This window comes from Garra rufa, chromosome 3 (assembly GCF_049309525.1).
Source record: "Garra rufa chromosome 3, GarRuf1.0, whole genome shotgun sequence".
NCBI lineage: Eukaryota > Metazoa > Chordata > Actinopteri > Cypriniformes > Cyprinidae > Garra > Garra rufa.
Window position 1 is genome coordinate 17,412,978 of NC_133363.1, and position 24,526 is coordinate 17,437,503.

Sequence of the window (24,526 nt, forward strand, 5' to 3'; positions counted from 1 at the left end):
TAATCAAAATATAGAAATATTAACACATATTAATAATCATCTTGAAATATTAGAAGTTTGGTTATGTCTTATTGATTAAGCTACTCAATATGGTGCTGAATGCTTTATTCATTCTTCGAAGTATTTGTTTCATCTGTATTTTTCCAGCTTCATCTATGTATGTGTGTGATGTCCGAAGCACAGTTCCGCAAAACAGTTATTCTTGGTACTTAATGAAGACATTTTAGATGGACAATTAGATTAACATTCACATATCTCAACATCTCAAGATATAAATTAAACTAAAAAGGAGAAATGAAACTGCATGTCCACCCAACAGAGTTTATAATTACTAATCACGAGTTATTCACGAGTTGATGTATTGATGTATTTTCAACTGACTTTAACCTTCAGACTTCCTGAGTTGTCTGGTTTTAGGGTATAAAAAGTCTTGCAATTTTTTTCTGGACAGATCGGAGACTTCAGACTTCTCAACCTCCTTTACTCCGATCTCAACTTTCTTCTGGGTGCACCTGAAACGGTCTAATTTTCTGTTAGACTTATTTTTCTCAGATTTGATAATATTAATAGACTATTTAACTAAATTTGACTTTATTAATTGCAATTTGGCTTTTATGGAATTCTATACTTTTGAGTAAATAAAATTGCAATATTTCTTATAATTTCTGCATTTGTATATCTTCTCAAAGAAGTATACTATTATTGAACAGATTTGAATTGGCTTATTAATATAACATTGAAACTAATGTTATTCCTGATCAATGGATTTATGGACTCTTAATTGTGTTAATCTTTCATTTATGACTATTGTTTGGATCGTGGTCTACATTGCTCTTCTGAAATATGAATTTTATCTGAAGAATATTAAATAAATTGTATAATCGTTTTTAACCCCACCCGTCTGACTTTGAAACAATCATTTTCCGCATCACCTTTTTTCCTCTATTTAGATCCTCTCTATATCTGTGTCCACCCAACCTCTGCATCATCCACCTCTTCACCTGTTTCATCCATACTATCCATTTCCAGTTTGATTTCCTAGAGATCTATTCTTCGTAGTTTGGAGCACCACTTTTCTGAAGCACCATGTGGTTTACACATGGCGTTGCTTTTAATTAAAAGCAGAGAATATTTCATTATTTTTACACATCAAACTCATTTCACAATCAATTGTTTTTAGTTACTGAACAGAATTATATTCAATACTGAACTTCCTATGTATTACAAATGTGTTGAAATCATTTTATCTTATATCGAGATTGAAGAGTGACACCTAGCAAAACTACTGGAAATAATTTAAGATTAATGTTGAAGGGTGGAGCCTAAAAGCACAAGCAATCCCTGCCTATAGAGCACACACTATGTGTGTGAGGACTAGTGCCATTTTAATAAATTGTGAAATAAAAATCCAGTTGCAAATGATCAACTATTTTGCTTAAGCTCAGTAACTTTTGTAAATAAATAAAGTAAATCTAAGACGTAAGCTTGGCATACTATTAACACCAAATATTTACGAATTCTCCAGATATAATTTCCTGCCACTATTCAGTGTTATGGTCATTTATCTGCACAGGCAAATAAGGATATAAAACAGTGGTTTCTTATTCTTTTATTTATTTATTTAAACAGTACAAATCAATTCTACTTGGACTTCTGGCTTTGTGCCTGCGCCTTCAGTACTTTGACCACAATTTTCTGCTCCTCAATGAGAAAAGCTCGCTTTATCCTGAAAAGTGACAAACAGATGTAGAGTATTAGCTCATAAAAAAAAAAAAAAAAACACTGCAATTAAAGGGACAATTCACCCAAAAAAATGAAAATCATGCAATTATTTATTCTCAAAAAAACAAGAACAACAACTTCATTAGCAATTTCTACTCTTGTTAATTCTGTCATTACTCATCCTTTCTTAACTTCATATGGTTGAACCACTGATATCACATAGACTATTTTAATTAGGTCACTACTACATGTCTGTGTCTTGACTGTGGTAGTACGTGCTGTATATGGAGGATCAGAAAGCTCTCTTTTTATCAAAATATTTTAACTTTGTTCCGATGATGAACAAATGTCTTATGGGTTTGGAACAACATAAGGGTGAGTAATTAATGACAGAATTTTCATTCAAGATTGTACATACAGCTAAAACTTAAACAGCATTTTCCATCATTATCAAATATTTAAAGAACCCATACCAATTTTAACTGCATGGAAAAAAAACAACTGGTACATATCTTCAAGACTAGGGGTGTGACGAGATCTCCGATATTCCGATGTGTCCCGCGAGATCTGACTGTTCTCGCGAGAACATGACGATATCATGGCAAAACATTTTGCAGTGTTTACATTAGAGCTGCATGACTAATAGTTCACGATCACGATCTCTATTCAAACACCCACGCGATCTTATTCATAAATGACAACGATTCAGCATTGTCTAATACAACTCTTTCACGCGCTCCACTGACGCTTACGATGTGAAAGTTGTTGAAGACATTCAAATCTGCATTCTTGCTGCTGTTTCACAAAGCAACAGTCTTTTAAACCACATATTCATTATTATTTCTTTGTTACAGACATTTAAAAAACATAAGTACTGGGATAAAAGATTATAGTTTGGATATAAACACTTATTGTCTACAGTAGCAATCAAAACGAAAGTATCTTCTAACACGTTTGTAGAGTAACACTTATTCTCTTCGCCAGGAGATGGCGACAACTACACGTTTAAAAAAAAAAAAAAAGTTTGTCATTGAATTAAACATTCAAGAGATTCCAATAGTGAAAAAGTCTTTATTAATTGAGACACTGGCTCCTTCATTTTTTTTTTTTTAATTCAGACTTGAGCAATGAACATTCTGTCAGAACCACTAGTAAATTACGTAATTTTGTTTAGATTTCTAATCCTTTTTTTCTTCAGAATTGTGATCTCCAGTTTATAAAAGAAAATTGTTTTTCAGTTTACTCAGAATCATGCAGCATTAGTTTACATTTATTACTGCATATAATTCATTAAAATATAAGTTTAATTTCATAAAGTACAAGTTCATATCAAAATGCACCTACATTTTTTGCATTTTGTGTTTTTTGTTGAATAAAATACTATTTTCCCCTATATATTTCATCATTGAGGATTTATTTTAAAAAGTTAAAAAATCTCGTCTCGTGAACCCAAAATCTCATCTCGTCTCGTGAGATAAGTGTCTCGTCACACCCCTATTCAAGACATCTCTTTTTGTGCTTTGGAAGAAAATCAAAGTAGTTTGTACAATCCACTTTACCTTTACTCCAAGGTATTACAAGTTTTTTTTTTTTTTTTTCTTTATTCTTTTGGACTTTTGTTTTCTCTGTTTAGAACATTGGCAACTTTGCTATGTTTAAATATGCCAGCTAAATAAAATGTACTTGAGTCAAAGTATATTAAGATGAAACTACTATGAATCCACTTATTTACAAATAGGCTAATGCAATGGTCTTAGTCTGTTACCTGTCGCGTACACACTTGGCACACATGGAACCACCATATGCTCGGCTGACATGCTTCTTGGTTTTTGAGAGTCTCATAAGAACCTGGGGTCTCACAGCACGGATCTATTGAGGAACAAAAATTAGAACATGGTTCACATCATGTATTAACTTTAATCTAATACGTTAAACTAGACATTTGAAATATTAGATATAAACTACTCCAAAAGACACTAGATAGCTTACATTACGGATAGGGCTGCACCATACATCGTTTCAGCACCAACATTGTGATGCGCTCACGCGTAAGTCACAACGCAGGAGATTTCGATGCAGGGCAAAACAAATATTTTTTGATTCAAAAGAAAAAAAAACTTGCACAGTTCTATATTTGCCTGATATAAAGTAATTAATTCTGATTTAAGCATTCTTAAAGGTCCACTGAAGTGCATTGAAACACGCAGCGTTATTCTATGTGGTGACGAACTTTTAACTGAAACAAAAACATATCGCCCATCCCCGCCCACTAATTTTGAATAGCCAATAGCGTTCCATTAATATCTGCTCGGGCAAGAGCCGTTGAGCTCGGTAAAGCCACATTTGTAAGCTTATGACAGCCACAGACTAATAAATTACCCCACAGATTCAATATGAAACTTGCTAAAACGAAATAGTGATCATAATCATGCTGAGGCTGTGTAATTTAATACATGCCGTCCGCACATATGAGCGCATATGATCTGCTCCGGGTTATGCGTCTCTGTGTAGGGGGTGGGACATTACGGACTCTAGAGAGCATTTGATTGGACAGAACGTTTGATGAGAAACTGAAGTGCACGGTGATATCATCCAAATCCTTGATTCATATTGGCGGAAGTGACGAGACTGTACGTTTTGAATGCCCATATCTTGTAAACGCGAATTTTGTCTTTGTTTTGCAGCACACTAGCTTATAGATCACCTTAAGGGTAATATATTCATACTAAAAGCCAAAAAAACTTAAATTTTGATTTCAGGGGGACTTTAAATATGCTTCACATTTTTGACATGCAGTCTAAGCGAGGAATGGGAGAAAAGCACCAAAGATTCAGTCACAAAAAGAATCGTCAGTTATATGGAAAGACTGCACTAGAGACCTGCATCAACAATGGCCAATCAGCGGTCATTAATTTAGAATCCACTCACCGTTACAAACATGCGCAGTGCCCAAATTTGCATGCCCACGATTCCTCTCATTATAACACATGAAGTGTAGACATTGTGAAAGATTCATTGTGTTATAACAGAGCTTTATGATATCGCAATGAGCTGTCAGCTTTTTAGTGATAATTAAGGGATAGGGCTGCAACTAACGACTATTTTAATAGTCGACTAGTCACCGACTATTGAAACGATTAGTCGACTAATCGGATGATTATTTAATTTTTCTAAAATTTAGCATGAGATTGTTTTAATTATGTGGAAAATGATAGTAAACAAGAAAGAAGGGGGTACTTCAATGAAAAATGCATATTTTATTGAACTTTGCTGCTGATAGGCCGATTCATACGAAAGTAAATAAAAATGCCCTGTCTAAAACCAATTAGGCACAGTGCTCGGTCAGTATAGACATAAATGCATAAATAAAGAAACTATCATTTTTTTAAAGGACAGGCACATTTGTTTTATAAGAAAAAATAAATTAAAATCAAACATTTTCTTCCTGTAAACCAGGGGCAGGCACATTAGCAGCAATAAAACAGTAAACAAAAATGTACATCCAAAACAAAACGTATTGGCTTCCATGTTATTTAAATCTTACCGAGGCGAGCCAAACTCCGTTTCATTCAACTGTCCGACGTGCTTTCTCTTTAAATGTTCGTGCATCACCGAGGTGCTGCCGTGATGCTCAAGGACTGCTTTGCAAACCATGCAGGACAGGTTTTTATTCGCCGTAGCAGGCTAAAATGCTCCCAAACTTTACGCCTGTTTCACACATACTCAGTCTGCAGTCCGTGTACGTTACGTATGCTGTGCAGAAGCAGCACGAACTCGTTTTGCTTTCACACAGAACGCGTTTGCAGTTCGTGCGTTGTGAACGCTAATCCGACATAGGTGCAGAAAAAATACGCAGCGCATACGCACTGCAGACGGAATATGTGTGAAACGGGCGTGTTTTGGTACGCGCAGCTGCTGCCATGGACGCCGCCATTTCTGTATGTTATCGCTCAGCATAGAAGCTAATGCGCATGTGCGACTCTCGGCAGAGAGATGCCTCACTCGGTCGGAAAAAACATGTCTGGCGACAACATCGACAATGAAATTCATTGTCGACTATTTCTATTATCGATTTGTCGACAATGTCGATGAATCGTTGCAGCCCTATTAAGGGAGGCTATTTGCTCGCATTCTGCAATGCCAAACCTTTAACACAGCAGTCTATGCTTGCTTTTCTGTTAAAATTAACAATGGTTTTTGATTTTTGCTTAATCTAAATAAATATTTTATCAGGTTTCTAGACTGCACTTCTTTATTCACAAATAGCTCCCTTATTTTAAGGGAAGAAGCTAAATTTATTAATATGACAACATTAGGGCTGCAACTAACGATTATTTTAATAATCGATTAATCTGTCGATTATTTTTTCGATTAATCGATGAATCGGATAAAAAAAAAAACAAGGGATTTACAACCCTTTATTCAAAAACAGAACTAAAATCTTTAGAAAGTGCACGAACATGTTGCTCCTTGAACTGTTATAATAATAATAATAAAATAAAAATGGACTAACACAAAAAACACACATGTATGCTTTACATCTGCCAAATATATAGACTAAATAAACTAAAATTACTATCCGTCAAGACAGCGGCTTGCTGTGGTGTACATGCTGCATTTCCCATCAAGAAGCCTCTCAAATTAAATTCCTCAGTGCGCATTAAAAAAGTCATGTGACTTTGCACGCTGGAACGGGATAACTTGACTAACTTTCTGCTACATTCATTCTGCCATGGCGGTGTTTAGTGTCCTGCCATCAGCAGCGACCAGCTGGAAGAGTTCCGCATTCAAATGCACGCAAAACTGGCCTCAAAGCACCAGCAAAAGTAATTACCATGAATGTGTCAAAGCAAAAATTAAGAAAATATTCGAATTACTTAATAAACTAGTATTTTCTGATTCAGTGTTGCAAAGATGAAATTGACGATCCTGCAATCTGCTCATTAATGCCTAATGCATCTTTATGGATTAGCTAATGAAAGAGTTTTGTTTTCGATTTTAATTATTTCGTTTTATAGTAAAATAATATTTTAAAGCTTTCTGTGTTTGTGAGGCAATTACCTGGGTTTCGGTTAATTATTGTGAAGCGCTCCTGTTTAAACCAAAGATATCAAGCGTGTTCTGTTTGTTTTCTTTAAGAGCACATTTTGTTGATACTGTTAGTACACACAAACTAAGGTAGACCCTTTACAGTTCAGGCCCGGGTGGTAAATTACTCTTACCTTTATGAGCAAAAAAGAAATTCCACATTGCACTGGCGTCTCCATGCGCTACAAAGCGCGCTTCTCTCCGCACAAACTTTGGATTTATATTGATTGAATGATTAAACTAATATTGTGATATGTTTTAAGTTTTTTATATCAAAGGATTTTAATTTAAATCGCGATGAATTAAGCAGGCTTTTGATCTTTCTGCCGCTGTTTGCTAGGTATAACTTTAAAAAACAAAAACTTGAATTTTACAAACAAAAAGTGTTCCAAATATATCTCTAAATTAACTTTATAAATTAAAGGAACGAAAATAAATGTAATCACTTTGCTATTAAAATCAGCAGCTGTGTAATGAGGAAGAGAAAGAGAAAAAAAGACAGTCAGACTGGAAATTCAGTCGGCCAAAAATTGATGGGCTGTCGGACATTTTTACAAGGAATGTTTGTTTAATAACCTATATAATATTCTTAGGCTACTTTCTTAATTAAATATATTATTTCTTTGATTTTTTTTAGCGTTTTTAGGCTGCTTGTTAGCTGACTGAAGTGTAAGTAGGCTATATATAAAAAAAACAACGTGCCACCGTCACAGCCCTATTCAAAACTGAGACGATTTCACCTCAGCAGAGCTCCTCTTTCTCCTTACGGTTGTGGTATGTTTTCGACACATTATACAGACAGACAGTGTTACAAAAACTATAGAAGTAGTTTTCTCCATCTCCACTATCCAACGACCCGTACACCAGCTGTTTTGCGATCGAGCATTGGCTGCTGTGAAAGTACGCTAGCCAAAGTAGGCTTAGATATCAAACATGTTTGATATAAATCGGGGCAGCATACATATATAATGTAGAAACGGTGCTTTATGCTCAAATGTTCCAGTTTTGCGCACAAGTTAAATTCGCATTTTTGGATGGAAACACAGCTTATGAGGTGCCGAACTCTGCTGGCATCAGTGCAGGAGAGAGACCGAATGTGTCCACTCCGCTCTGCGCTCAATTTTTTTTAAAATATATATAATAACAACCAAATGTCTCTGCGTCGCGCGACACAACGAATCGATTATGAAATTCGTTGCCAACGCTTTTAGTAATCGATTTTTATCGATTTTATCGATTCGTTGTTGCAGCCCTAGACAACATATTAGATTGTTAATTTGCCTGAACTGAGAATGGTGTATTAATCAACCCAAAATAAGGTAAAAAGTCATTTTTCAGGGATTTTATTATAGATTTTAATATATTTATTTTCTATTAAGATGTCTACAAAATCACCCAATTATTCTAGAATGACCAATTTAATTCGAGCAATTCAAGATGTCTGATGAACATTCCTGTATCCCAAACATCTTAATATATATTGCAGAAACGATAGACATCGCAATGTCCGTTTCTTCCATTATGGTGCTGCCCTAATTACTTATCTTACTTTTAAAATTGATATACTGTACCGCTGAGTGGCATTTGAACACTTAATATCAAAACAATATCACACAGATACAAAACACCATTTATATCATTGTACTCAAGATAGTGGTATGGTACAATCACACACAGAAAAAAAAATGTATCTAGTGCACCACTTACACCACGCAGTCTACCGGGGCAGATTCCGCATGCTGATTTGGGTGCCTTTCCAGTCTTCTTGGTATATAGGTACACAATGCGGTTACCTGGTGTACGGGACCTGAGGGACAATGCAGTCGTTAAATACAGCTTTTGAAGTCGGCATGAGATAATATATTGTGGAAAATCATTGGTGCATATTGAAGATCTATTTGCATCAATGCAGAAATGACACTTACAGTCTGGTCTTGTTTGAAGCGGTGTTGTAGGAAAGCCTACGTCGGTAAGTCAGGCGCTGCACCATCTTGACCTAAAAAAAAAAACACGATCTTTAATTATCCCTGTTCAAGAGATGTCAACGCCTGGGTGGAAGTCAGGCTCAGTAGTTGAATAAGCAGAGTTTGGCTTATGACCTACAAATTATCAAACATCTCTTAAATATGCGTTTTGACCCAATTAACAAATATAACAGCGTTACACTTTCACTCAGTATTAACATAGTAAAAACTGTAAAATCGTAATTGATACTTTTGTAAGGGATGTAAATTACGACTTCACAGCGGCAACTCACGCAGTACCAAAAAACCCGTTATTAGACAATAATTGACTTAATATGGCAAGGGTATCATCCGTTAAAATTCGAAATACACGTAGAACTCTTAACATCACATATTTGATCTTCAAAAACGGCAGATGACAATAGATAGTTCATTCACATGTTAAGCGCAAAGACAATCCGCCATACCTGCTATCACTGTAGACGGAAGAGGAAGGACTAGAGACCGGGTGAAAGTTCAAAATCTGCCCGCAACGGAAATAATACGTTTGCATAAAGCAAAATAAAAGACGTTGTAGAGTACCTTGTTGTTGCTAAATATTATAATAAATATTCTATAAAATAACATATTTTGTAATCATTGTATTATTTACTAGTAGAAAATAAAACTGACTAAAACCAGGCAATACACAGTACATGTGATGTAATGTAATTTATTGTGCAGATTTTTAAATAATAAAGTACTTTATTATACAATTGGATTGGATAACCCTAATTTGAAACACTAAGTAGAACTGAAGAAAAGCACTTAAATTTTAAACTTAAAAATAAAAGGCAGGAGTACTGGGATAACAATATTTTAGCAATATGTACAGTATTTATATACACTAAAAATGAGAATAGATAAACAATTTGGTTGAATACCAGTTCACATATGAATATAGGAGATAGCAGATCAGTTGGCAAAAAAAATGGGAACTAAGGAAAAGAGATATAAAGATTGAAGTTAAATAAATCAATGAAACTTAATTTAAGAATATAGGAATAGATTACGATAGATAGATAGATGCTATCTGCAGCTCTACACACACTGACGCGACACATAAACTTTAACTGCTTGTCGTCATATAATTATGTGAGGAAAACATAATGCTAACTTGCTAAATTTCCGGCACCGCGTGACGCGTGATTAAGAGGCCGAAGTGACGTTCGTGATTACCGGGGAGACTCTGAATCGAGCGCCGGTGACGCGGCCTGGTCCCGGGAAACGGAGGAGGATGAAATCGGTAAAAGAGGTGGAGAAGCACGTTATCAATGCTCCAGACAAGACGTATCGGATGCTAAACACAGAACCGAATATAAAGGTAGGTTACCATAGATTTACTATGGTATTTTAGTAAGTTCACAGTTAACGTTACCACAGATGTTCCATTATTTTACATTCATTTAACATTTTTAAGAACATAATATTTTCAAATGATAATCAGTTTGCCAGAAATATGTTTTTTAATTGTGCTGTAGTAACACCATGGTAGTTTTTTGTGTAAGTGTGCCTTCCAATGTCAGATAAATCTAAAAAAATAAATAAAATAATAACAACCAGGCATAATTTAAAGTTCTGATTCTTAGAATTGTGTTTTAGTTGAGATTAATCATACACTATAAATAAAATAAAAAATCAAATACAAAATATACATTTACATAAAGCCAAAGTTATCATACATTTCTTTTTAGTTTTCCTCAGCTCTTAAAGTTTTTAGCAGTTACATATTTTTATTTGTGAATGCAGTATTAATCAATTGATTTTTAAGTATATTTATACAGTAATCATGAAGGAAGACTTGTCACGGTAATTAATTTGTCATAAGTTATTTTATGTGGTTAGACCTCATACACTGCCCTTCAAAATTTTGGGATCAGTATGATTTTCAATTTAAGAATCAAGGCTGCATTTATTTAATCAAAAATACAGAAAAAAAAACAGTAATATGAAATTTATTGCAATTTAAAATGTTTTCAATATACTTTAAAATATATATATATTTTTTTTTTCTGTGATGCCAAGTTGAATTTTCATCAGCCATTACTCCAGTATTCAGTGTCACATGATTCTTCAGATATCATTCTAATATACTGATTTATTACTTTCATTATCAATGTTGGAAACAGTTGTGCTTAGTATTTTTTTTACTTTTTTTTTCAGGATTCTTTGAAGTAAAAAGTTAAAAAGATCACTTTTTAGCAATTTAACACATCCTTAAAAGTATTATTTTCTTTTAAACAAACAAACAAAGAAATATTACTGACTCAAATGTTATAGTGTAGTGGATATTGATACAAAATATTTCCATTTTAAATAAATGCAGTTCTTCTAAGATTTTATTCTTCAAAGAATCCTGAAAAAGGTATCGCAGGGTATATATATAATTTCATTTAAAATGGAAAACACCATTTTAAATTGCAGTTTCACAATAATGTATTAGTGTTGTTTTGTTTCTGTATATTTGAATAAATATACACTGCCTTAAAGAGCAGAAAATACTTCTTTAAAAAATATTAAAAAATCTTACTGATCCCAAACTTTTGAGCATAGTCTAACATAGTATTTATTATTGCCTACAAAAGTTTACTACCTTTGTAATATTTACTCTTCTTTTCAGGTTGTGGAATGTTTGCCTTTCAATAAAGGAGATTTTGTTGTTGAATATAGAGGAGAAATGATTTTGGAGAAGAACATAGAAGACACATCTGTCCAAATACAGTCTTTATCTTTGAATTCACCTGGCAAAAAAATAAGTGCTGGTAGGCTTTTAAAATTTATATTTTCTTTGTATTCATGATTTAGTTTTTCTTAATTGTCTGGAAAAACATTCATTAAACTATCATGTTCCTCTTATTATTGAAGCATTGATGCAACTAAAGCGAACTCTTGGCCTTTCTGGTGAATGACGATCGCTCGCTTTGGAGAGAGGTTTGACATTTTTCTACTGCTTTTGTCATTTTTACAGATGTTTTTTTTTTTTTTTTTTCAGTCAAACAGCATTTATTATAATTATTATTTTACATTTTATTTCAGTCTTGAGGTCAAACAGCAGCACTTACACACGGTTTCTGGTGTAACATTGTGGGGTCCTGAAGTGTGTTAATAGGAAATCATGTGAAAGCCATTATATTAATGTACGGTTTAACGTAGTGGGGACCCGATCTATATTTAATGCTTTCTAACTTATTTATAATAGTATTAGTATTTATAATAACAGTATTTATTAATATTATAAATTTTATTTTCAGTCTTGAAGTCAAACATAATTTATTATAATAATAATAATAATAATAAATATTATTTTTTATTTAATTTTCAGTCTTGAAGACAAACATCATTTATTATAATAATTATTATTATTTAAAATTTTATTTTCAGTCTTGAGGTCCAACAGCATTTATTTTTATTATTATTGTTATTGTTATTATTATTATTATTATTATTATTATTATCATTTTTATTATCATTTTATTTCAGTCTTGAAGTCAAACAGCAGCACTTACACACTGGTTGTTTCTGGTGTAACGTTGTGGGGTCCTGTAGTGTGTTAACAGGAAATCATGTGAAACCCATTATATGATTACACACACTGTACGGTTTAGCGTAGTGGGGACCACGTCTATAATTAATGGTTTCTAACTTATATTTGTATCAGACTTAAGTTTCAGACTTAAAGTCAAACGGCATTTATTATTATTATTATTATTATTATTATTATTATTATTATTATATTTTAAGTCTTGATGTCAAACAGCATTTATTTTTATTATTATCATTTTAATTATTTTATTTTAGTCTTGAGGTCAAACAGCAGCTCATACACACTGGTTGTTTCTGGTGTAACGTTGTGGGGTCCTGTAGTGTGTTAACAGGAAATCATGTGAAACCCATTATATAATTACACACACTGTACGGTTTAGCGTAGTGGGGACCACGTCTATAATTAATGGTTTCTAACTTATATTTGTATCAGACTTAAGTTTCAGACTTAAAGTCAAACAGCATTTATTATTATTATTATTATAATTATTATTATTATTATGTTGGCTTGGAGAAGCCAACATATTGTTATGCTATTTAAACTTATTATTATTATGTTGGCTTGGAGAAGCCAACATATTGTTATGCTATTTAAACTTATTATTATTATTATTATTATTATTAAACTTCTTCTGAGACTAAAATTCTATACGCTACTCCTCCTAGAGCTTTAAGGCTACAAGCCCCAAACTCGGCGGAGCCCTGGGCCCTGGTCACGAAAGTGTTGCTATATCTTTTTGGAATGATCAGACTTACAGTTGATTTAATATTAATTTTTTTGCATTAAAAATTCCTAAAATTTCGCCCTCTAATGGAGCAATATTCCAGTATGGCAAGCTGTTTTAACCTAAAATCCACACACAATCCTCTATGGCAAGCTGTTTTAGCCTAAAATATACTAAGCATTTCTTGTCGTACTGCCATTTTTACTAGCAACAATTCAATCAGAGAGCTCTAAGTGTTCTGGGCTGGCCCTTTTGCCCGAAGGCTGCCCGGTTTGCTTCTCCAAGCCAACATTTAAAGTTTGTCATCGAACTTTAGCTTCTAGTTATTATTAAAATTCTTCTGAGACTAAAATTCTATACGCTACTCCTCCTAGAGCTTTAAGGCTACAAGCCCCAAACTCGGCGGAGCCCTGGGCCCTGGTCACCAAAGTGTTGCTATATCTTTTTGGAATGATCAGACTTACAGTTGATTTAATATTAATTTTTTTACATGAAAAATTTCTATAGGATTTCAATGGGCTGAGAAAAAATGCGCCATCTAGAGGCGCAATACCTCTCGACTGAAGAGGCGGGACTCAAACCTCTTGCTTACAGTCACTCTGAAATCGGTGTAAATACAAATAAATACCGCCTTTTAAAATTAAATATTCCAGCGATTTAATTGTAAATACCCATTAGAACACATCAACAGCTAAATTCAGTGGTTTGTGAGCAGTTCTTGTAAAAGAAATGCTTGCACCCTTCAGCGAGTATACAAGCCGTCAGCACGAACTCTCTCTGTATGTGCTCATAAACAACATAAATTGCACGAATTAGAGTGCCTTTAAAATTTATATATTTCAGCGATTTATTTGTAAATACCCATTAGAACACATCAACAAATCAACCTTTTGTGATCTGTTTTATTTCAAAGTTAAAGCACTGTCTTCAGCAAATGTGTTATACAGATGAGCTTTACGGCTCGGAGCTAATTTACCCGACTGAGAATTATACATGACTGCGCGTCTTTTAAAAGCATTTAAATAAAAACACTCCAGCGATCCAACACAATAAATATACAAGAATATTTTAAAGAACTATATTAGCTGCAAATGAGCTGTTCAATAGGTTTCACTAACGAACATGTTACCGAGCTGTAACCTATACTTTCACTTTGACTTCGGTGTAAAATGCATATAAATAACGCCTTTAAAATTACAATATTCCAGCCATTTAATTATAAATACCCATTAGAACACATCAAGACCTGAATTCAGCTGTTTGAACGAATTTATTGAAAACCCTAAGCATTTACTTCACCGCGTACAGATTGCCTTCAACTATGATACATGGAGACGAACGACATAATTTGCACGAATTTGACCGCCTTTAAAATTACAATATTGCAGCGATTTAATTAAGTCCACCCATTAGAGAATATCAACAGCTAAATGCAGTTGTTCGTGAGTATTTTTTTTTTCATACAGAGAGCGCTGTGTTCAGCAGTGTGTTATGAGCTCCGAGATGTCCAACTGACAATTATACATGACTGCACGTCTTTTAAAGGCATTTAAATACAAACACTCCAGCGATTGCACACAATAAATATAGAAGAATATTTTAAAGACCTACATTGAGTGCAAATGACTTTTTTCACTGGCTTAACTAACTAACATTGAATGCACTGCTCAGTCTTCATCTGCATCAAAGACATCATTTGCACGTCTTTTAAAGGTATACAAACACTCCAGCGATTAAACACAATAATAGTAGAGTAATATATTACACAGCTTAAATGCTTGCTTATTTCTGCTTTTAGGCTCAACCGCACAGCAACGCTTTCAAGCACGCGCTGCACACTTGTTGTATGGCAAGCCGTTTTAACCTAAAATACACATAAATCCTCTATGGCAAGCTGTTTAGCCTAAAATATACTAAGCATTACTTATCGTAATAGCATTTTTACTAGCAACAATTCAATCAGAGAGCTCTAAGTGTTCTGGGCTGGCCCTTTTGCCCGAAGGCTGCCCGGTTTGCTTCTCCAAGCCAACATTTAAAGTTTGTCATCGAACTTTAGCTTCTAGTTATTATTATATTTTCAGTCTTGAGGTCAAACAGCAGCACTTACACACTGGTTGTTTCTGGTGTAACGTTGTGGGGTCCTGTAGTGTGTTAACAGGAAATCATGTAAAATCCATTATATGAATACACACACTGTACGGTTTAGCGTAGTAGAAACCTGGGGCCTCATGTACAAAGACTTGCGTTGAATTCCTACTAAAACATTGCGTACGGACAAACCTGTAAATGTGCGTACGCAGTAAAAAAAATCAGATGTACGAAACACTGCGTACGCGGAATTCCACGCATAATCTCTTTGTACATCTGAATTAACGTGAAATTGAGCGCACGTGCACGAGCGCAAAACCCCTCCCTGCCTCCTCCCCCGTATAAATATGGTAATGACTCCAATTTGGCAAAACCAAACGAAAAAGCAATGGCAAAAGCAAGCAAGAAGAGAAACTTCACAGAATGTGAATTGGAGGTGCTCCTATCGGAGGTAGAGCGCAGAAAAACTGTGTTATTTGCAAGTTTGTCCTCCGGAATTAATAACAAAAGAAAAAAAATAGAGTGGGAGAGTTTAGCTGACGCGGTTAACGCAGTGGGGTCTGAACATCGCACTGTGACCGAATTAAAAAAGAAATGGTCCGACGTTAAGGTGCAGGTTAAGAGGAGAACAGCGGCGCACCGTCAAAGTGTGGACCGAACAGGCGGGGGAACAGGGGATGCTGAACTAACACCCTTTGAGGAGAGAGTTGCCTCAATTGTGGGCGACACTTTACTTTCTGGAGTAGTATCCGTGTCTGTGGGAGACACGGATGTATTAGAAGAACCCCACGAAGGTAACTTCTCATTTTTGTCTTAACTTTGGTAAACATACCAGTTTACATTTAAGTTTACATAGGAGACTTTAATTTATGTATCCGTTGCATTTATAAATATGCGTGTACCCATAAAAAAAAAATTGACTCAAATATCAGTTAACGTGCTTGTTTTTATTTAGACTTAGATGGTGCAGGAACATCCACTGGCACGCACTCGGAGTCATTGCCTCCTGAGCAGCCAGGACCCAGTGTCTCCGGCATTTCCAGCGCTCCCCCCAGTGCTGAGGCTCGTCCGTCAGGCCGCGTCTTGACGCATGCTGTTCTGGAGTCACAACAGCAAATTGTTAGGGCCATTGGAGAAGTTAACAGTCACCTAAAAAATATAACTGATGCACTCACAGACATAAGCCAGTCATTAAAGGAATTGGTCAAAAAATAAATGTTGTCTCTGATTACCTTTTATATTGCCCCAACCACACGTTGGCGGGCTTGAATGGCTTCTTGGTTGGGCTGTATGAACGCTGGTCCTGGGTCTGGGTCATCTGGCGGTGCCACTTCCTCACCAAGAGGTATGCCATGTCTGTGCGCGACATTGTGCAGCACACCACAGGCCAGCACGATGCGGCACACTTTATTAGGGCGGTATAGCAGCACCCCTCCACTCTTATCAAGGCAGCGCCACCGGCATTTCAGCTGCCCAATCGCCCGCTCTACAACTGACCGAGTGCGAGAATGGGCATCATTGTATCTGCGCTCTTGGTCAGTTTGTGGGTTGTTGAGGGGGGTTAACAGCCACGTCTTTAATGGATAACCGCGGTCTCCTGATATGCAGTTAAATAATTACGCTCAATAAATTAAAATAAAACTCAGCTGGAATAATTTCTTTAAATACCTCACTCACCAAGAAGCCACCCATCTCGCACCCTGCCACCTTGGAGCCTCATCCCAACCATGCTGTTTGTGAGGATGAATGAATCATGGGTTGACCCAGGCCACCTTGCCACAATATTTGTTAGGCGCATTTGAGCATCACATATTATTTGCACATTTATTGAATGGAAATGTTTCCGATTCACGTATGCAAATTCGTCTTCAGATGGCGCCTTTATAGCAATGTGCGTGCAGTCGATCGCTCCGATTACATTAGGAAAACCGGCGATCGCTGCAAATTGCGCTTTAATGTTTGGCTGGTCAACTGCATGGTATGGAAACCTTATATACCTGCTAGACATGCGGATGATCCCGTCCCATACAGCTGGCATTGCACGACTCAAAGACGACTGGCTTAACCCCGAGCGGTCTGCCAGTTCCCTTTGGAAAGAACCAGTTGCCAGGAAACCAAGCGTTGTCAGCACCTGTAAGGGAACGGGTAATGCGTGGCTCCTCGCTGTCTCTCTTTCCAAATTTGGACCCAACTCAGCACAGAGCTCCAAGAGGATAGCTCTTGGAAATCTGAAACGGCTAATAAGACAGTCATCATCGTGGGCCAGAAAATCACTGTGATCCCTAAAAACGCGTTCCCTTCGGATTTGGCCATTGACAATGTCCTCCAATAAGGCCAACACTGCCATTGCCATAGACTAAGGGATGTATACATTTGCAAATGCTTTTATATGTTCTAAATCACATAATTGGTAGAAAAATATTGTCTCAATTAACCCATTTTATCAATTATAAATTAATAGCAATGTTTTTCACATGTGTTGGTGCGATACTTTAGTGTGCAATTTAAAATAATTGCCTCTAGGAGTCGCCAAGGGAAATAAAACAAACACACGCACAAAAAATACACGTACGCCAGACATGGAGTTGGCGTGGATCAACGCACATTCTCACGTTCATTTCACTGTTAGTAAATCCGACCGTGAGCGTGAAATCTGGCGTACGCAAAGTTTTTGTGCGTACGCAGCGTTGATACATGAGGCCCCAGGTCTATAAGTAATGCTTTCTAACTTATATTGTATCATCTTTATTATAGTCTTCATGTGCCGATGTTGACCGCTGTAGAGAACTGCTCTGGACCTGCAGGAGCTACACAACATACTGAGGAGGTGTGTGCACATTTTACTGAGTTTCAGACTCAAAGTCAAACACCATTTATTATAATAAATATTATAATAAATTGTTTTAAATTTAAATCTCAGTCGAAGTAAAACATTTAATATAGTTAATTAAAATGTTATTTTCAGTATTTAAGTCAAACAGCATTTAATATAATTATTATTATTTTACATTTTATTTTCAGTTTTGAGGTCAAACAGCAGCTCAAGTGAAAGCCATTGTATGAATACACACACTGTACGGTTTAGCATAGTGGGGACCTGATTTATAATTAAAGGTTTCTAATTAATGTTCATGTCATCTTTATAGCTTTCATGATTGGATGATGACATCATGACAGCTTTAGGGAACTGCTCTGGGCTGCGTTTCCCAAAAACATCGTAAGCTTAAGTTGATCGTAGCTCCATTGGTTTCAATGGGTCTACGATGTACTTAAGCTTACAATGCTTTTGGGAAACGCAGCCCTGGACCTGCAGGAGCTACACTACTTAGTTTTTCTGGATGACCAACATGAGCAGTATTCGTCTGGCACTTGGAAAAGGGACACTTGTCAGATTTTACTGGCAGAGATCTTGATGAAATCAATATAGATCCAGAAGGTACTCTACAAATCTTTAAAAAAAAAAAATCTTTCTAGCTGCGTTTACACTTGCACAAAAATCTGATTTTTTTGCTCTTGTAACAGATTGGATATTGTTGCACACATTTCTGTCAATTCTGTCCTGAGCCACTTCGAAATGTGGCTTTAAATTAGATACAGATATCTCAACATCTGACCTACTTCTAAACACATAAATCCGATTCCCATTGGAAATCCAAGGCATCACGATGTGGGGCAACATGTTTGCCCACAAAAATAACTTTCTTTTTTAATGTTTGATAATAAAGTTGATGTTGCCTTTATGCAATCGCACAAAAACTCAGCTTATTTTATTGAGGGGGAAAGATATAAGGTAAAATTGCTAGCACACAAAAACATTCAAAAGCACAAAAACTTGCTTTGAGCCACTGCCCCATTAATTTGATAAAAAATACCTTTGCTTAACACACTGCTTTACTTCACTTCAGAAGATCTAACAACTCATAGAGAAAATGATTAGTGCAAACTACCGTATCCGTCAAGTTGTGTGCTGCAAACATTAAAGTTTTATCTTGTCCATACTGGCATGTAATCATAGCTAGACAATCACATCTGTTGTTTGTGAGTCAAAGAGCCACGTGAATTCTGTAAATAATTGAATATATGGTTGTTAAAAACCATAGGGTCAGCCATGTCGCAGAAATTGGTCACCAATGGAAACGTTCAGTTTGGGTGGGGATTTATGTAAATGCAGAAAGCAGATCTGTGTACTGATGTACTGTTTACTAAAAGCAGCCTCTCTCTCAACTGAGGGACTCACATACAACTATTACAGAAAGTTCAAACACTCACTGATGCTCCAGAAGGAAACACAATGCATTAAGAGAAAACTTTTGAACAGAATAAAGATGTACATTTTTCTTATTTTACCTATATATATATATATATTAGAGGTGGGCATAGATTAATTTTTTTAATCTAGATTAATCTAGATTAATTTTGGAATTAATCTAGATTAATCTAGATTAAAATGGCTAATTTGAATTCTGCTGAAGGCATTCAGAATATGTGTGCTAACCAAATAATGACTAAAAGTAAGTCTTTGAGAACGGGTTTCTTAAAGGTTGTATCAGCGATTTCTAGCCTAAAACATAAAGTGTCAATTTCAGCTGACCTTTCTTCACGATCCGCTCGCTGCCTGCTCCATAAATTGTCTGTGAAAAAACCGCGTCTCTCTGGTCAGCCTAGGGTCCGAGATATGCCAAAAAAACAATCGGCACTACCAACCTTTCCACACATAAACAAACAGTGTTCCAACCAATCAGCGTCAGGGGTTTGGTGTTGTGGAATTCCTACAGGTGCAGGGATGTGAGGGAGGCGTAGCGAAAGTCCACAACACCAAACCCCTGACGCTGATTGGTTGGAACACTGTTTGTTTATCTGTGGAAAGGTTGGTAGTGCCGATTGTTTTTTTGGCATATCTCGGACCCTAGGCTGACCAGAGAGACGCGTTTTTTTCACAGACAATTTATGGGGCAGGCAGCGAGCGGATCGTGAAGAAAGGTCAGCTGAAATTGACACTTTATGTTTTAGGCTAGAAATCGCTGATACAACCTTTAAGCCAGGTGGCGCATTAGACCAGGGGCCCATCTCCTGTTTCCAAAATGCATCACAAACTGCTTGACAATTGCATTTACAACACAATTAACTATACAAACTTGTGTAACCAACTATTTCCACACTGCATGTAGCCTACTTCTGAGTAAAAGGCTGCGCGACGTGCGCGTTGCAGATTAATACACAGATGCGCAAGGGCATGGATATTAGTGGTGCAACGGATCACAAAACTCACGATTCGGATCACATCATGGATTTGGAGTCACGGATCGGATAATTTTTTGGATCAGCAAAAAACAAACAAAACAAAACAAAAAAGTTTGTTTTTTACTAATTACTGAATGCTTACTTTAAGTAGGCTACTTCTAATCCACAGCAAACACTACTAGCTGAACTAATAAAGTCAGTAACAAAACAAGAACAATTACACAAATAACAAGTGTAAATGAATACAACATAAAGTTACTAATAAAATCAATAACCCTAGAATTCAGGTGCGGAAATTTAATAATTAATTGTAAATAACTAGTGCTTCTCACTGCAGGTATTTATAGGATGCTGTCTCTTTAAGGCATAATGCACGTACCGACTACTGGCAAGCATCTCTTTCTCAACTGTTTCGGTTCACTGAAGACATAACCGACTGTGTTTACCAGAACACCAAAACGGGTATTAAGATATGACTTTGTATGTGTGTTTCCGTTCAAAAAGAAGTTGAAAAAAAAGAGAAATCAATCTGTGTGAATCGCGCCTCTCTCTCTCTCTCTCTCTCTCTCTCTCTCTCTCTCTCTCTCGGTGCGCGTGCTCTGTTCAGGTGTGTGCGTCGGCGTGCGTGTTCCCTTTTTAAATTGTTTGAATTGGTAAATTGGCAAGACAAAACATGTGCCAATTATAAACTTTTACTCTATGATGGTTAAATTTAACAGTTAACCCGCGAATCACATGCGTGCCGAACCGGTTTGGTCCGTACGGATCACGGATCATCATACACTCAATTCGGCTAGGTAGACATCCGCGCTAAACTATCAAGGTGAAGGTCATCACAGCTTACGTAGTTTAGACCCAGCGCCCAACCCAACTTTGAGAATAGATTAACGGCGATATTTTTTTTATCGCCCGATAAGAGTCTCACGTTAACGCAGCACGTTAACGCCGATAACGGCCCACCTCTAATATATATATATATTTCTTTTTCTTTTAACAGTGCCTTTCAGAGGCTACAGAAGATAGTTACATGTTCCTCAGAAGAAAAAATTTGCCTGATCTTCAAATTCAAAAAGTTTTCACCCCCAGTCCTGTTTTTTTTCCTGCAGCGTCAGTACGCAAAAAAAATCACATGCTATGGGACAGCAAAACCTGACTAACCAGTGGACCGATCTCGCTCCACAGCATCTGAAATTGATTTTGCTATGGTCATTCTAAAATGCCGAGCATAAAATTATTGCATTCAGGAACTGTCTTACACGACTGCATTCCCAAACAGCAGGCTCTAAAAGCAGTGACCGCATTTATTGTCTTTCGTCTGCTCGCTCTGAAGCACAAGTAATTTATTATATATGACAATTAGGTAACACTTTATAATAACTACACACTATGAACCATTAGTTAAACATTAGTAAATAGTCAATTCATCATTTATGAATAATTATAATAGAATGAATCCTTTATTAACACATTTCTACTGTAATTCATGATTAATTCAGGTAGGTTTAAAACATTAGTAGTTGTCAGTTAACTGCTTTGTGAGCTTATCTAAAGTGTAGACAATTTATACCTTGCAAAGCTTTTACAAAGGAGATTTAAAGGCTCCGTTACCTTTTATAAAAAAGGGAAACGAGTAACACACAAGCACATATATATTGTATACTTTTTTATAAAAAATGTACAAAAATAAAAACGATAATCAAGAACGTAAATATGAATAAAAACCAACAACAACATGAAGAAAATGAGCAAGATGTTTTGGTGTAGTATATGTTGTAAAATTCAGTCACAAATGAGTCACAAAGATGTGTTGAATTTCAAACTGAAGACTCACAATTAGCTGTAGGTGTATTGCAGAGGTGTACAGTTTTTTTTTTTTTTTTTCGTTTTTTTTTTTTTTTAATTTTAAAATAAGTATTTATACGTTCTGTATCATCTTACAGATACAGATTTATTTTATTTTTATTTAACTTTTTTTTTACCGAAATTAATCATGAATTACAGTAAGAATATCTGTTAATAGTTAATCAACATGTCGAGTAACTATTTTTATGTCTAAATAATATGTAGAAGTGTGCATTTAAAGTTTATTAATCATTTAGTTACACTTCTAAATGATCTTATGAATCTCTGACAACTCCTAAATAACTGGTATGTTAATAATAGAATAATTACTTTAGATGAATTGATCATGAATACATTATGAAAATACAATTATTAAAAACATTATAGTTAAGAACCTGGCAGCAGCATTCTGCACATACTGAAGACGGGTAACCAACGAGTCACTCAGACCTAAATATAGAGCATTGCAATAGTCCAGTCTTGTAGAAATGAAGGCATGTATGACAGTTTCCAAATCCTTTGTTGAAAGGATAGGTTTCAATTTCGATAACTTCCTCAACTGAAAGAAGGAGGCTTTCACAACACACGATCAAAACACATATTAGAATCAAAAATCACTCCTAAGTTTTTCACAAAGCCATGCGTGTTGACTGACAATAAACCACAATATACAATATAACAATATACACTACTGTTCAAAAGTTTAAACTCAGTAAATTTTTATTCTTCCTTTTTTTTAAAAAAACTAAATTAATACTGTTATTCACCAATGATGTGTTAAATTGATAAAAAGCGATAGCATAGATTTACATTGTTAAAAAATATTTATTTTTTGAATAAATGCTGTTCTTTTTGACTTGTTATTCATCAAAGAATCCTGAAAAAGAATCACAGGTTGCAAAAAATATATTTGGCAGCACAACTGTTACCAACATTGATAATTCTAATAATAAATCAACATATTAGAATGATTTCTGAAGGATCGTCTGGAGTAACAACTGATGAAAGACCTATCGCTAAATATTAGAATAAAGACCTGGGACTTGTAAACATATCTAATACATATGTATATATTATTATTTGTAAAAAAAAAAAAAAAAAAAAAAAGTAAATAAAAAAACAAACACATCTTTAGATTGAGGCACAGCCTTCATTTATGAGACTAAGGCCTAAAAATACCAATAATATCCAACTGCAGACCCGCAGGAGCACCAGTTTCAGAACCCCAGTTTCAGAACCCCAGCCACAGAACCGGAAGTGAGGGGTGGAGCTTGCATTCTTATCAGAGCAGCGCCACCCACGGTTATGGAGCGTAATTTGCTTTTATTTCACAAGAAACATTAATCTTTATTTGTGCATCTTACGATACATTTAACATTTAAAAAATATTTTGTTTAATATTATTGTATAAAGGTGTTCTTTCATTACATTACACAAGTTATTTTCTGTTCATGATATTAAAAATAATGTTTGAAACTTAAGGCATTTTATATTAAATATGCTTTAATCACAACATGACAAATAAACATTTACTCCAAAGCAAAGAACATGCATCATGCATTTCTCTACAAGAAAATTTAAACATTTCAATAAAACTTAACACACTCACACAAACATTAGCATCATTTTAAAAGAAACAAACTAAAACTATACAACAATTACAGTTTACAAAATTAACTATTCACTATTATGCCAAATTAGTCATGACAATCATATATAAATTAAAATAAAAAATTACAAAATGAAGAATTCACACAATTCGCACATTTTGTCATGACAATCTTGCACTAATTCAAATTAAAATGTGTCAACTGAACAGTTCACTCTTAGGCGCATTTTGTCACGACATTCTTGCAGAAATAACTGCATGTCATCCTTGAAAACAAAATTAAATGTAAAGTGCACTCTTGAAGAGTCTGTTTGTTCAAGGAGATTTTTGAGGGCCTTTTCCTTGTCCTCTTCATTCATTTTGAGGAAAAGAGGCTCTTCCACTGGCCCTCTGAGCAGATGCTTATTCGAATGGATCCATTTCACAGCTTCTGCCATGTCTTTGATCACTGGGAGCTCCTTGATTACAGAATATTAAAGGAAAAAATAATTGTTATATTTCTCAAAAATGTTTTTGTATGTTGCTGCGGTTAACTACACCATGTGTGCGAGTCGTCAACATTTAAAATTTGAAGTAGATGAAAGTTAATCATTAAGTTGTCCTAAGACAAGAACAGGTATTGTTTTGATTTTAGGACAACTTTGATGATACGTCTTGATCCACTT

General features: G+C 35.3%; 1 protein-coding gene and 1 long non-coding RNA gene across 2 annotated transcripts in view; one reads left to right on the plus strand and one right to left on the minus strand.

The window, feature by feature from the left end:
* Positions 1–1,593: 1,593 nt before the first annotated feature.
* rpl34 (ribosomal protein L34) lies at positions 1,594–9,286 on the minus strand. Its single transcript, XM_073835784.1, has 5 exons — positions 9,242–9,286; positions 8,736–8,806; positions 8,518–8,617; positions 3,488–3,591; positions 1,594–1,726 (listed from the first exon to the last, which is right to left on the minus strand). Exons 2-5 carry the CDS (start codon positions 8,798–8,800, stop codon positions 1,642–1,644), a joined length of 354 nt encoding a protein of 117 aa, XP_073691885.1. The 5' UTR covers positions 8,801–8,806; positions 9,242–9,286; the 3' UTR covers positions 1,594–1,641.
* A 735-nt stretch (positions 9,287–10,021) lies between these two features.
* LOC141330972 (uncharacterized) overlaps positions 10,022–24,526 on the plus strand; it is an 80,687-nt gene continuing 66,182 nt past the window's right edge. The window contains exons 1-4 of the long non-coding RNA XR_012355216.1: positions 10,022–10,137; positions 11,434–11,575; positions 11,679–11,744; positions 17,924–17,996. This is a non-coding gene — a long non-coding RNA (uncharacterized lncRNA). The remainder of the gene's footprint in view (positions 10,138–11,433; positions 11,576–11,678; positions 11,745–17,923; positions 17,997–24,526) is intronic.

Coding starts and splice junctions, on each gene's coding strand:
- rpl34 (XM_073835784.1), bottom strand. CDS start 8,800: ATGGTGCAGCGCCTGACTTACCGACGTAGGCTTTCCTACAACACCGCT. Junction 3,592..8,517: donor GCCCCGGTAGACTGCGTGGT/GTAAGTGGTGCA, acceptor GTTCCTCAATAG/ATCCGTGCTGTGAGACCCCA. Junction 1,727..3,487: donor GCCAAGTGTGTACGCGACAG/GTAACAGACTAA, acceptor GTCACTTTTCAG/GATAAAGCGAGCTTTTCTCA.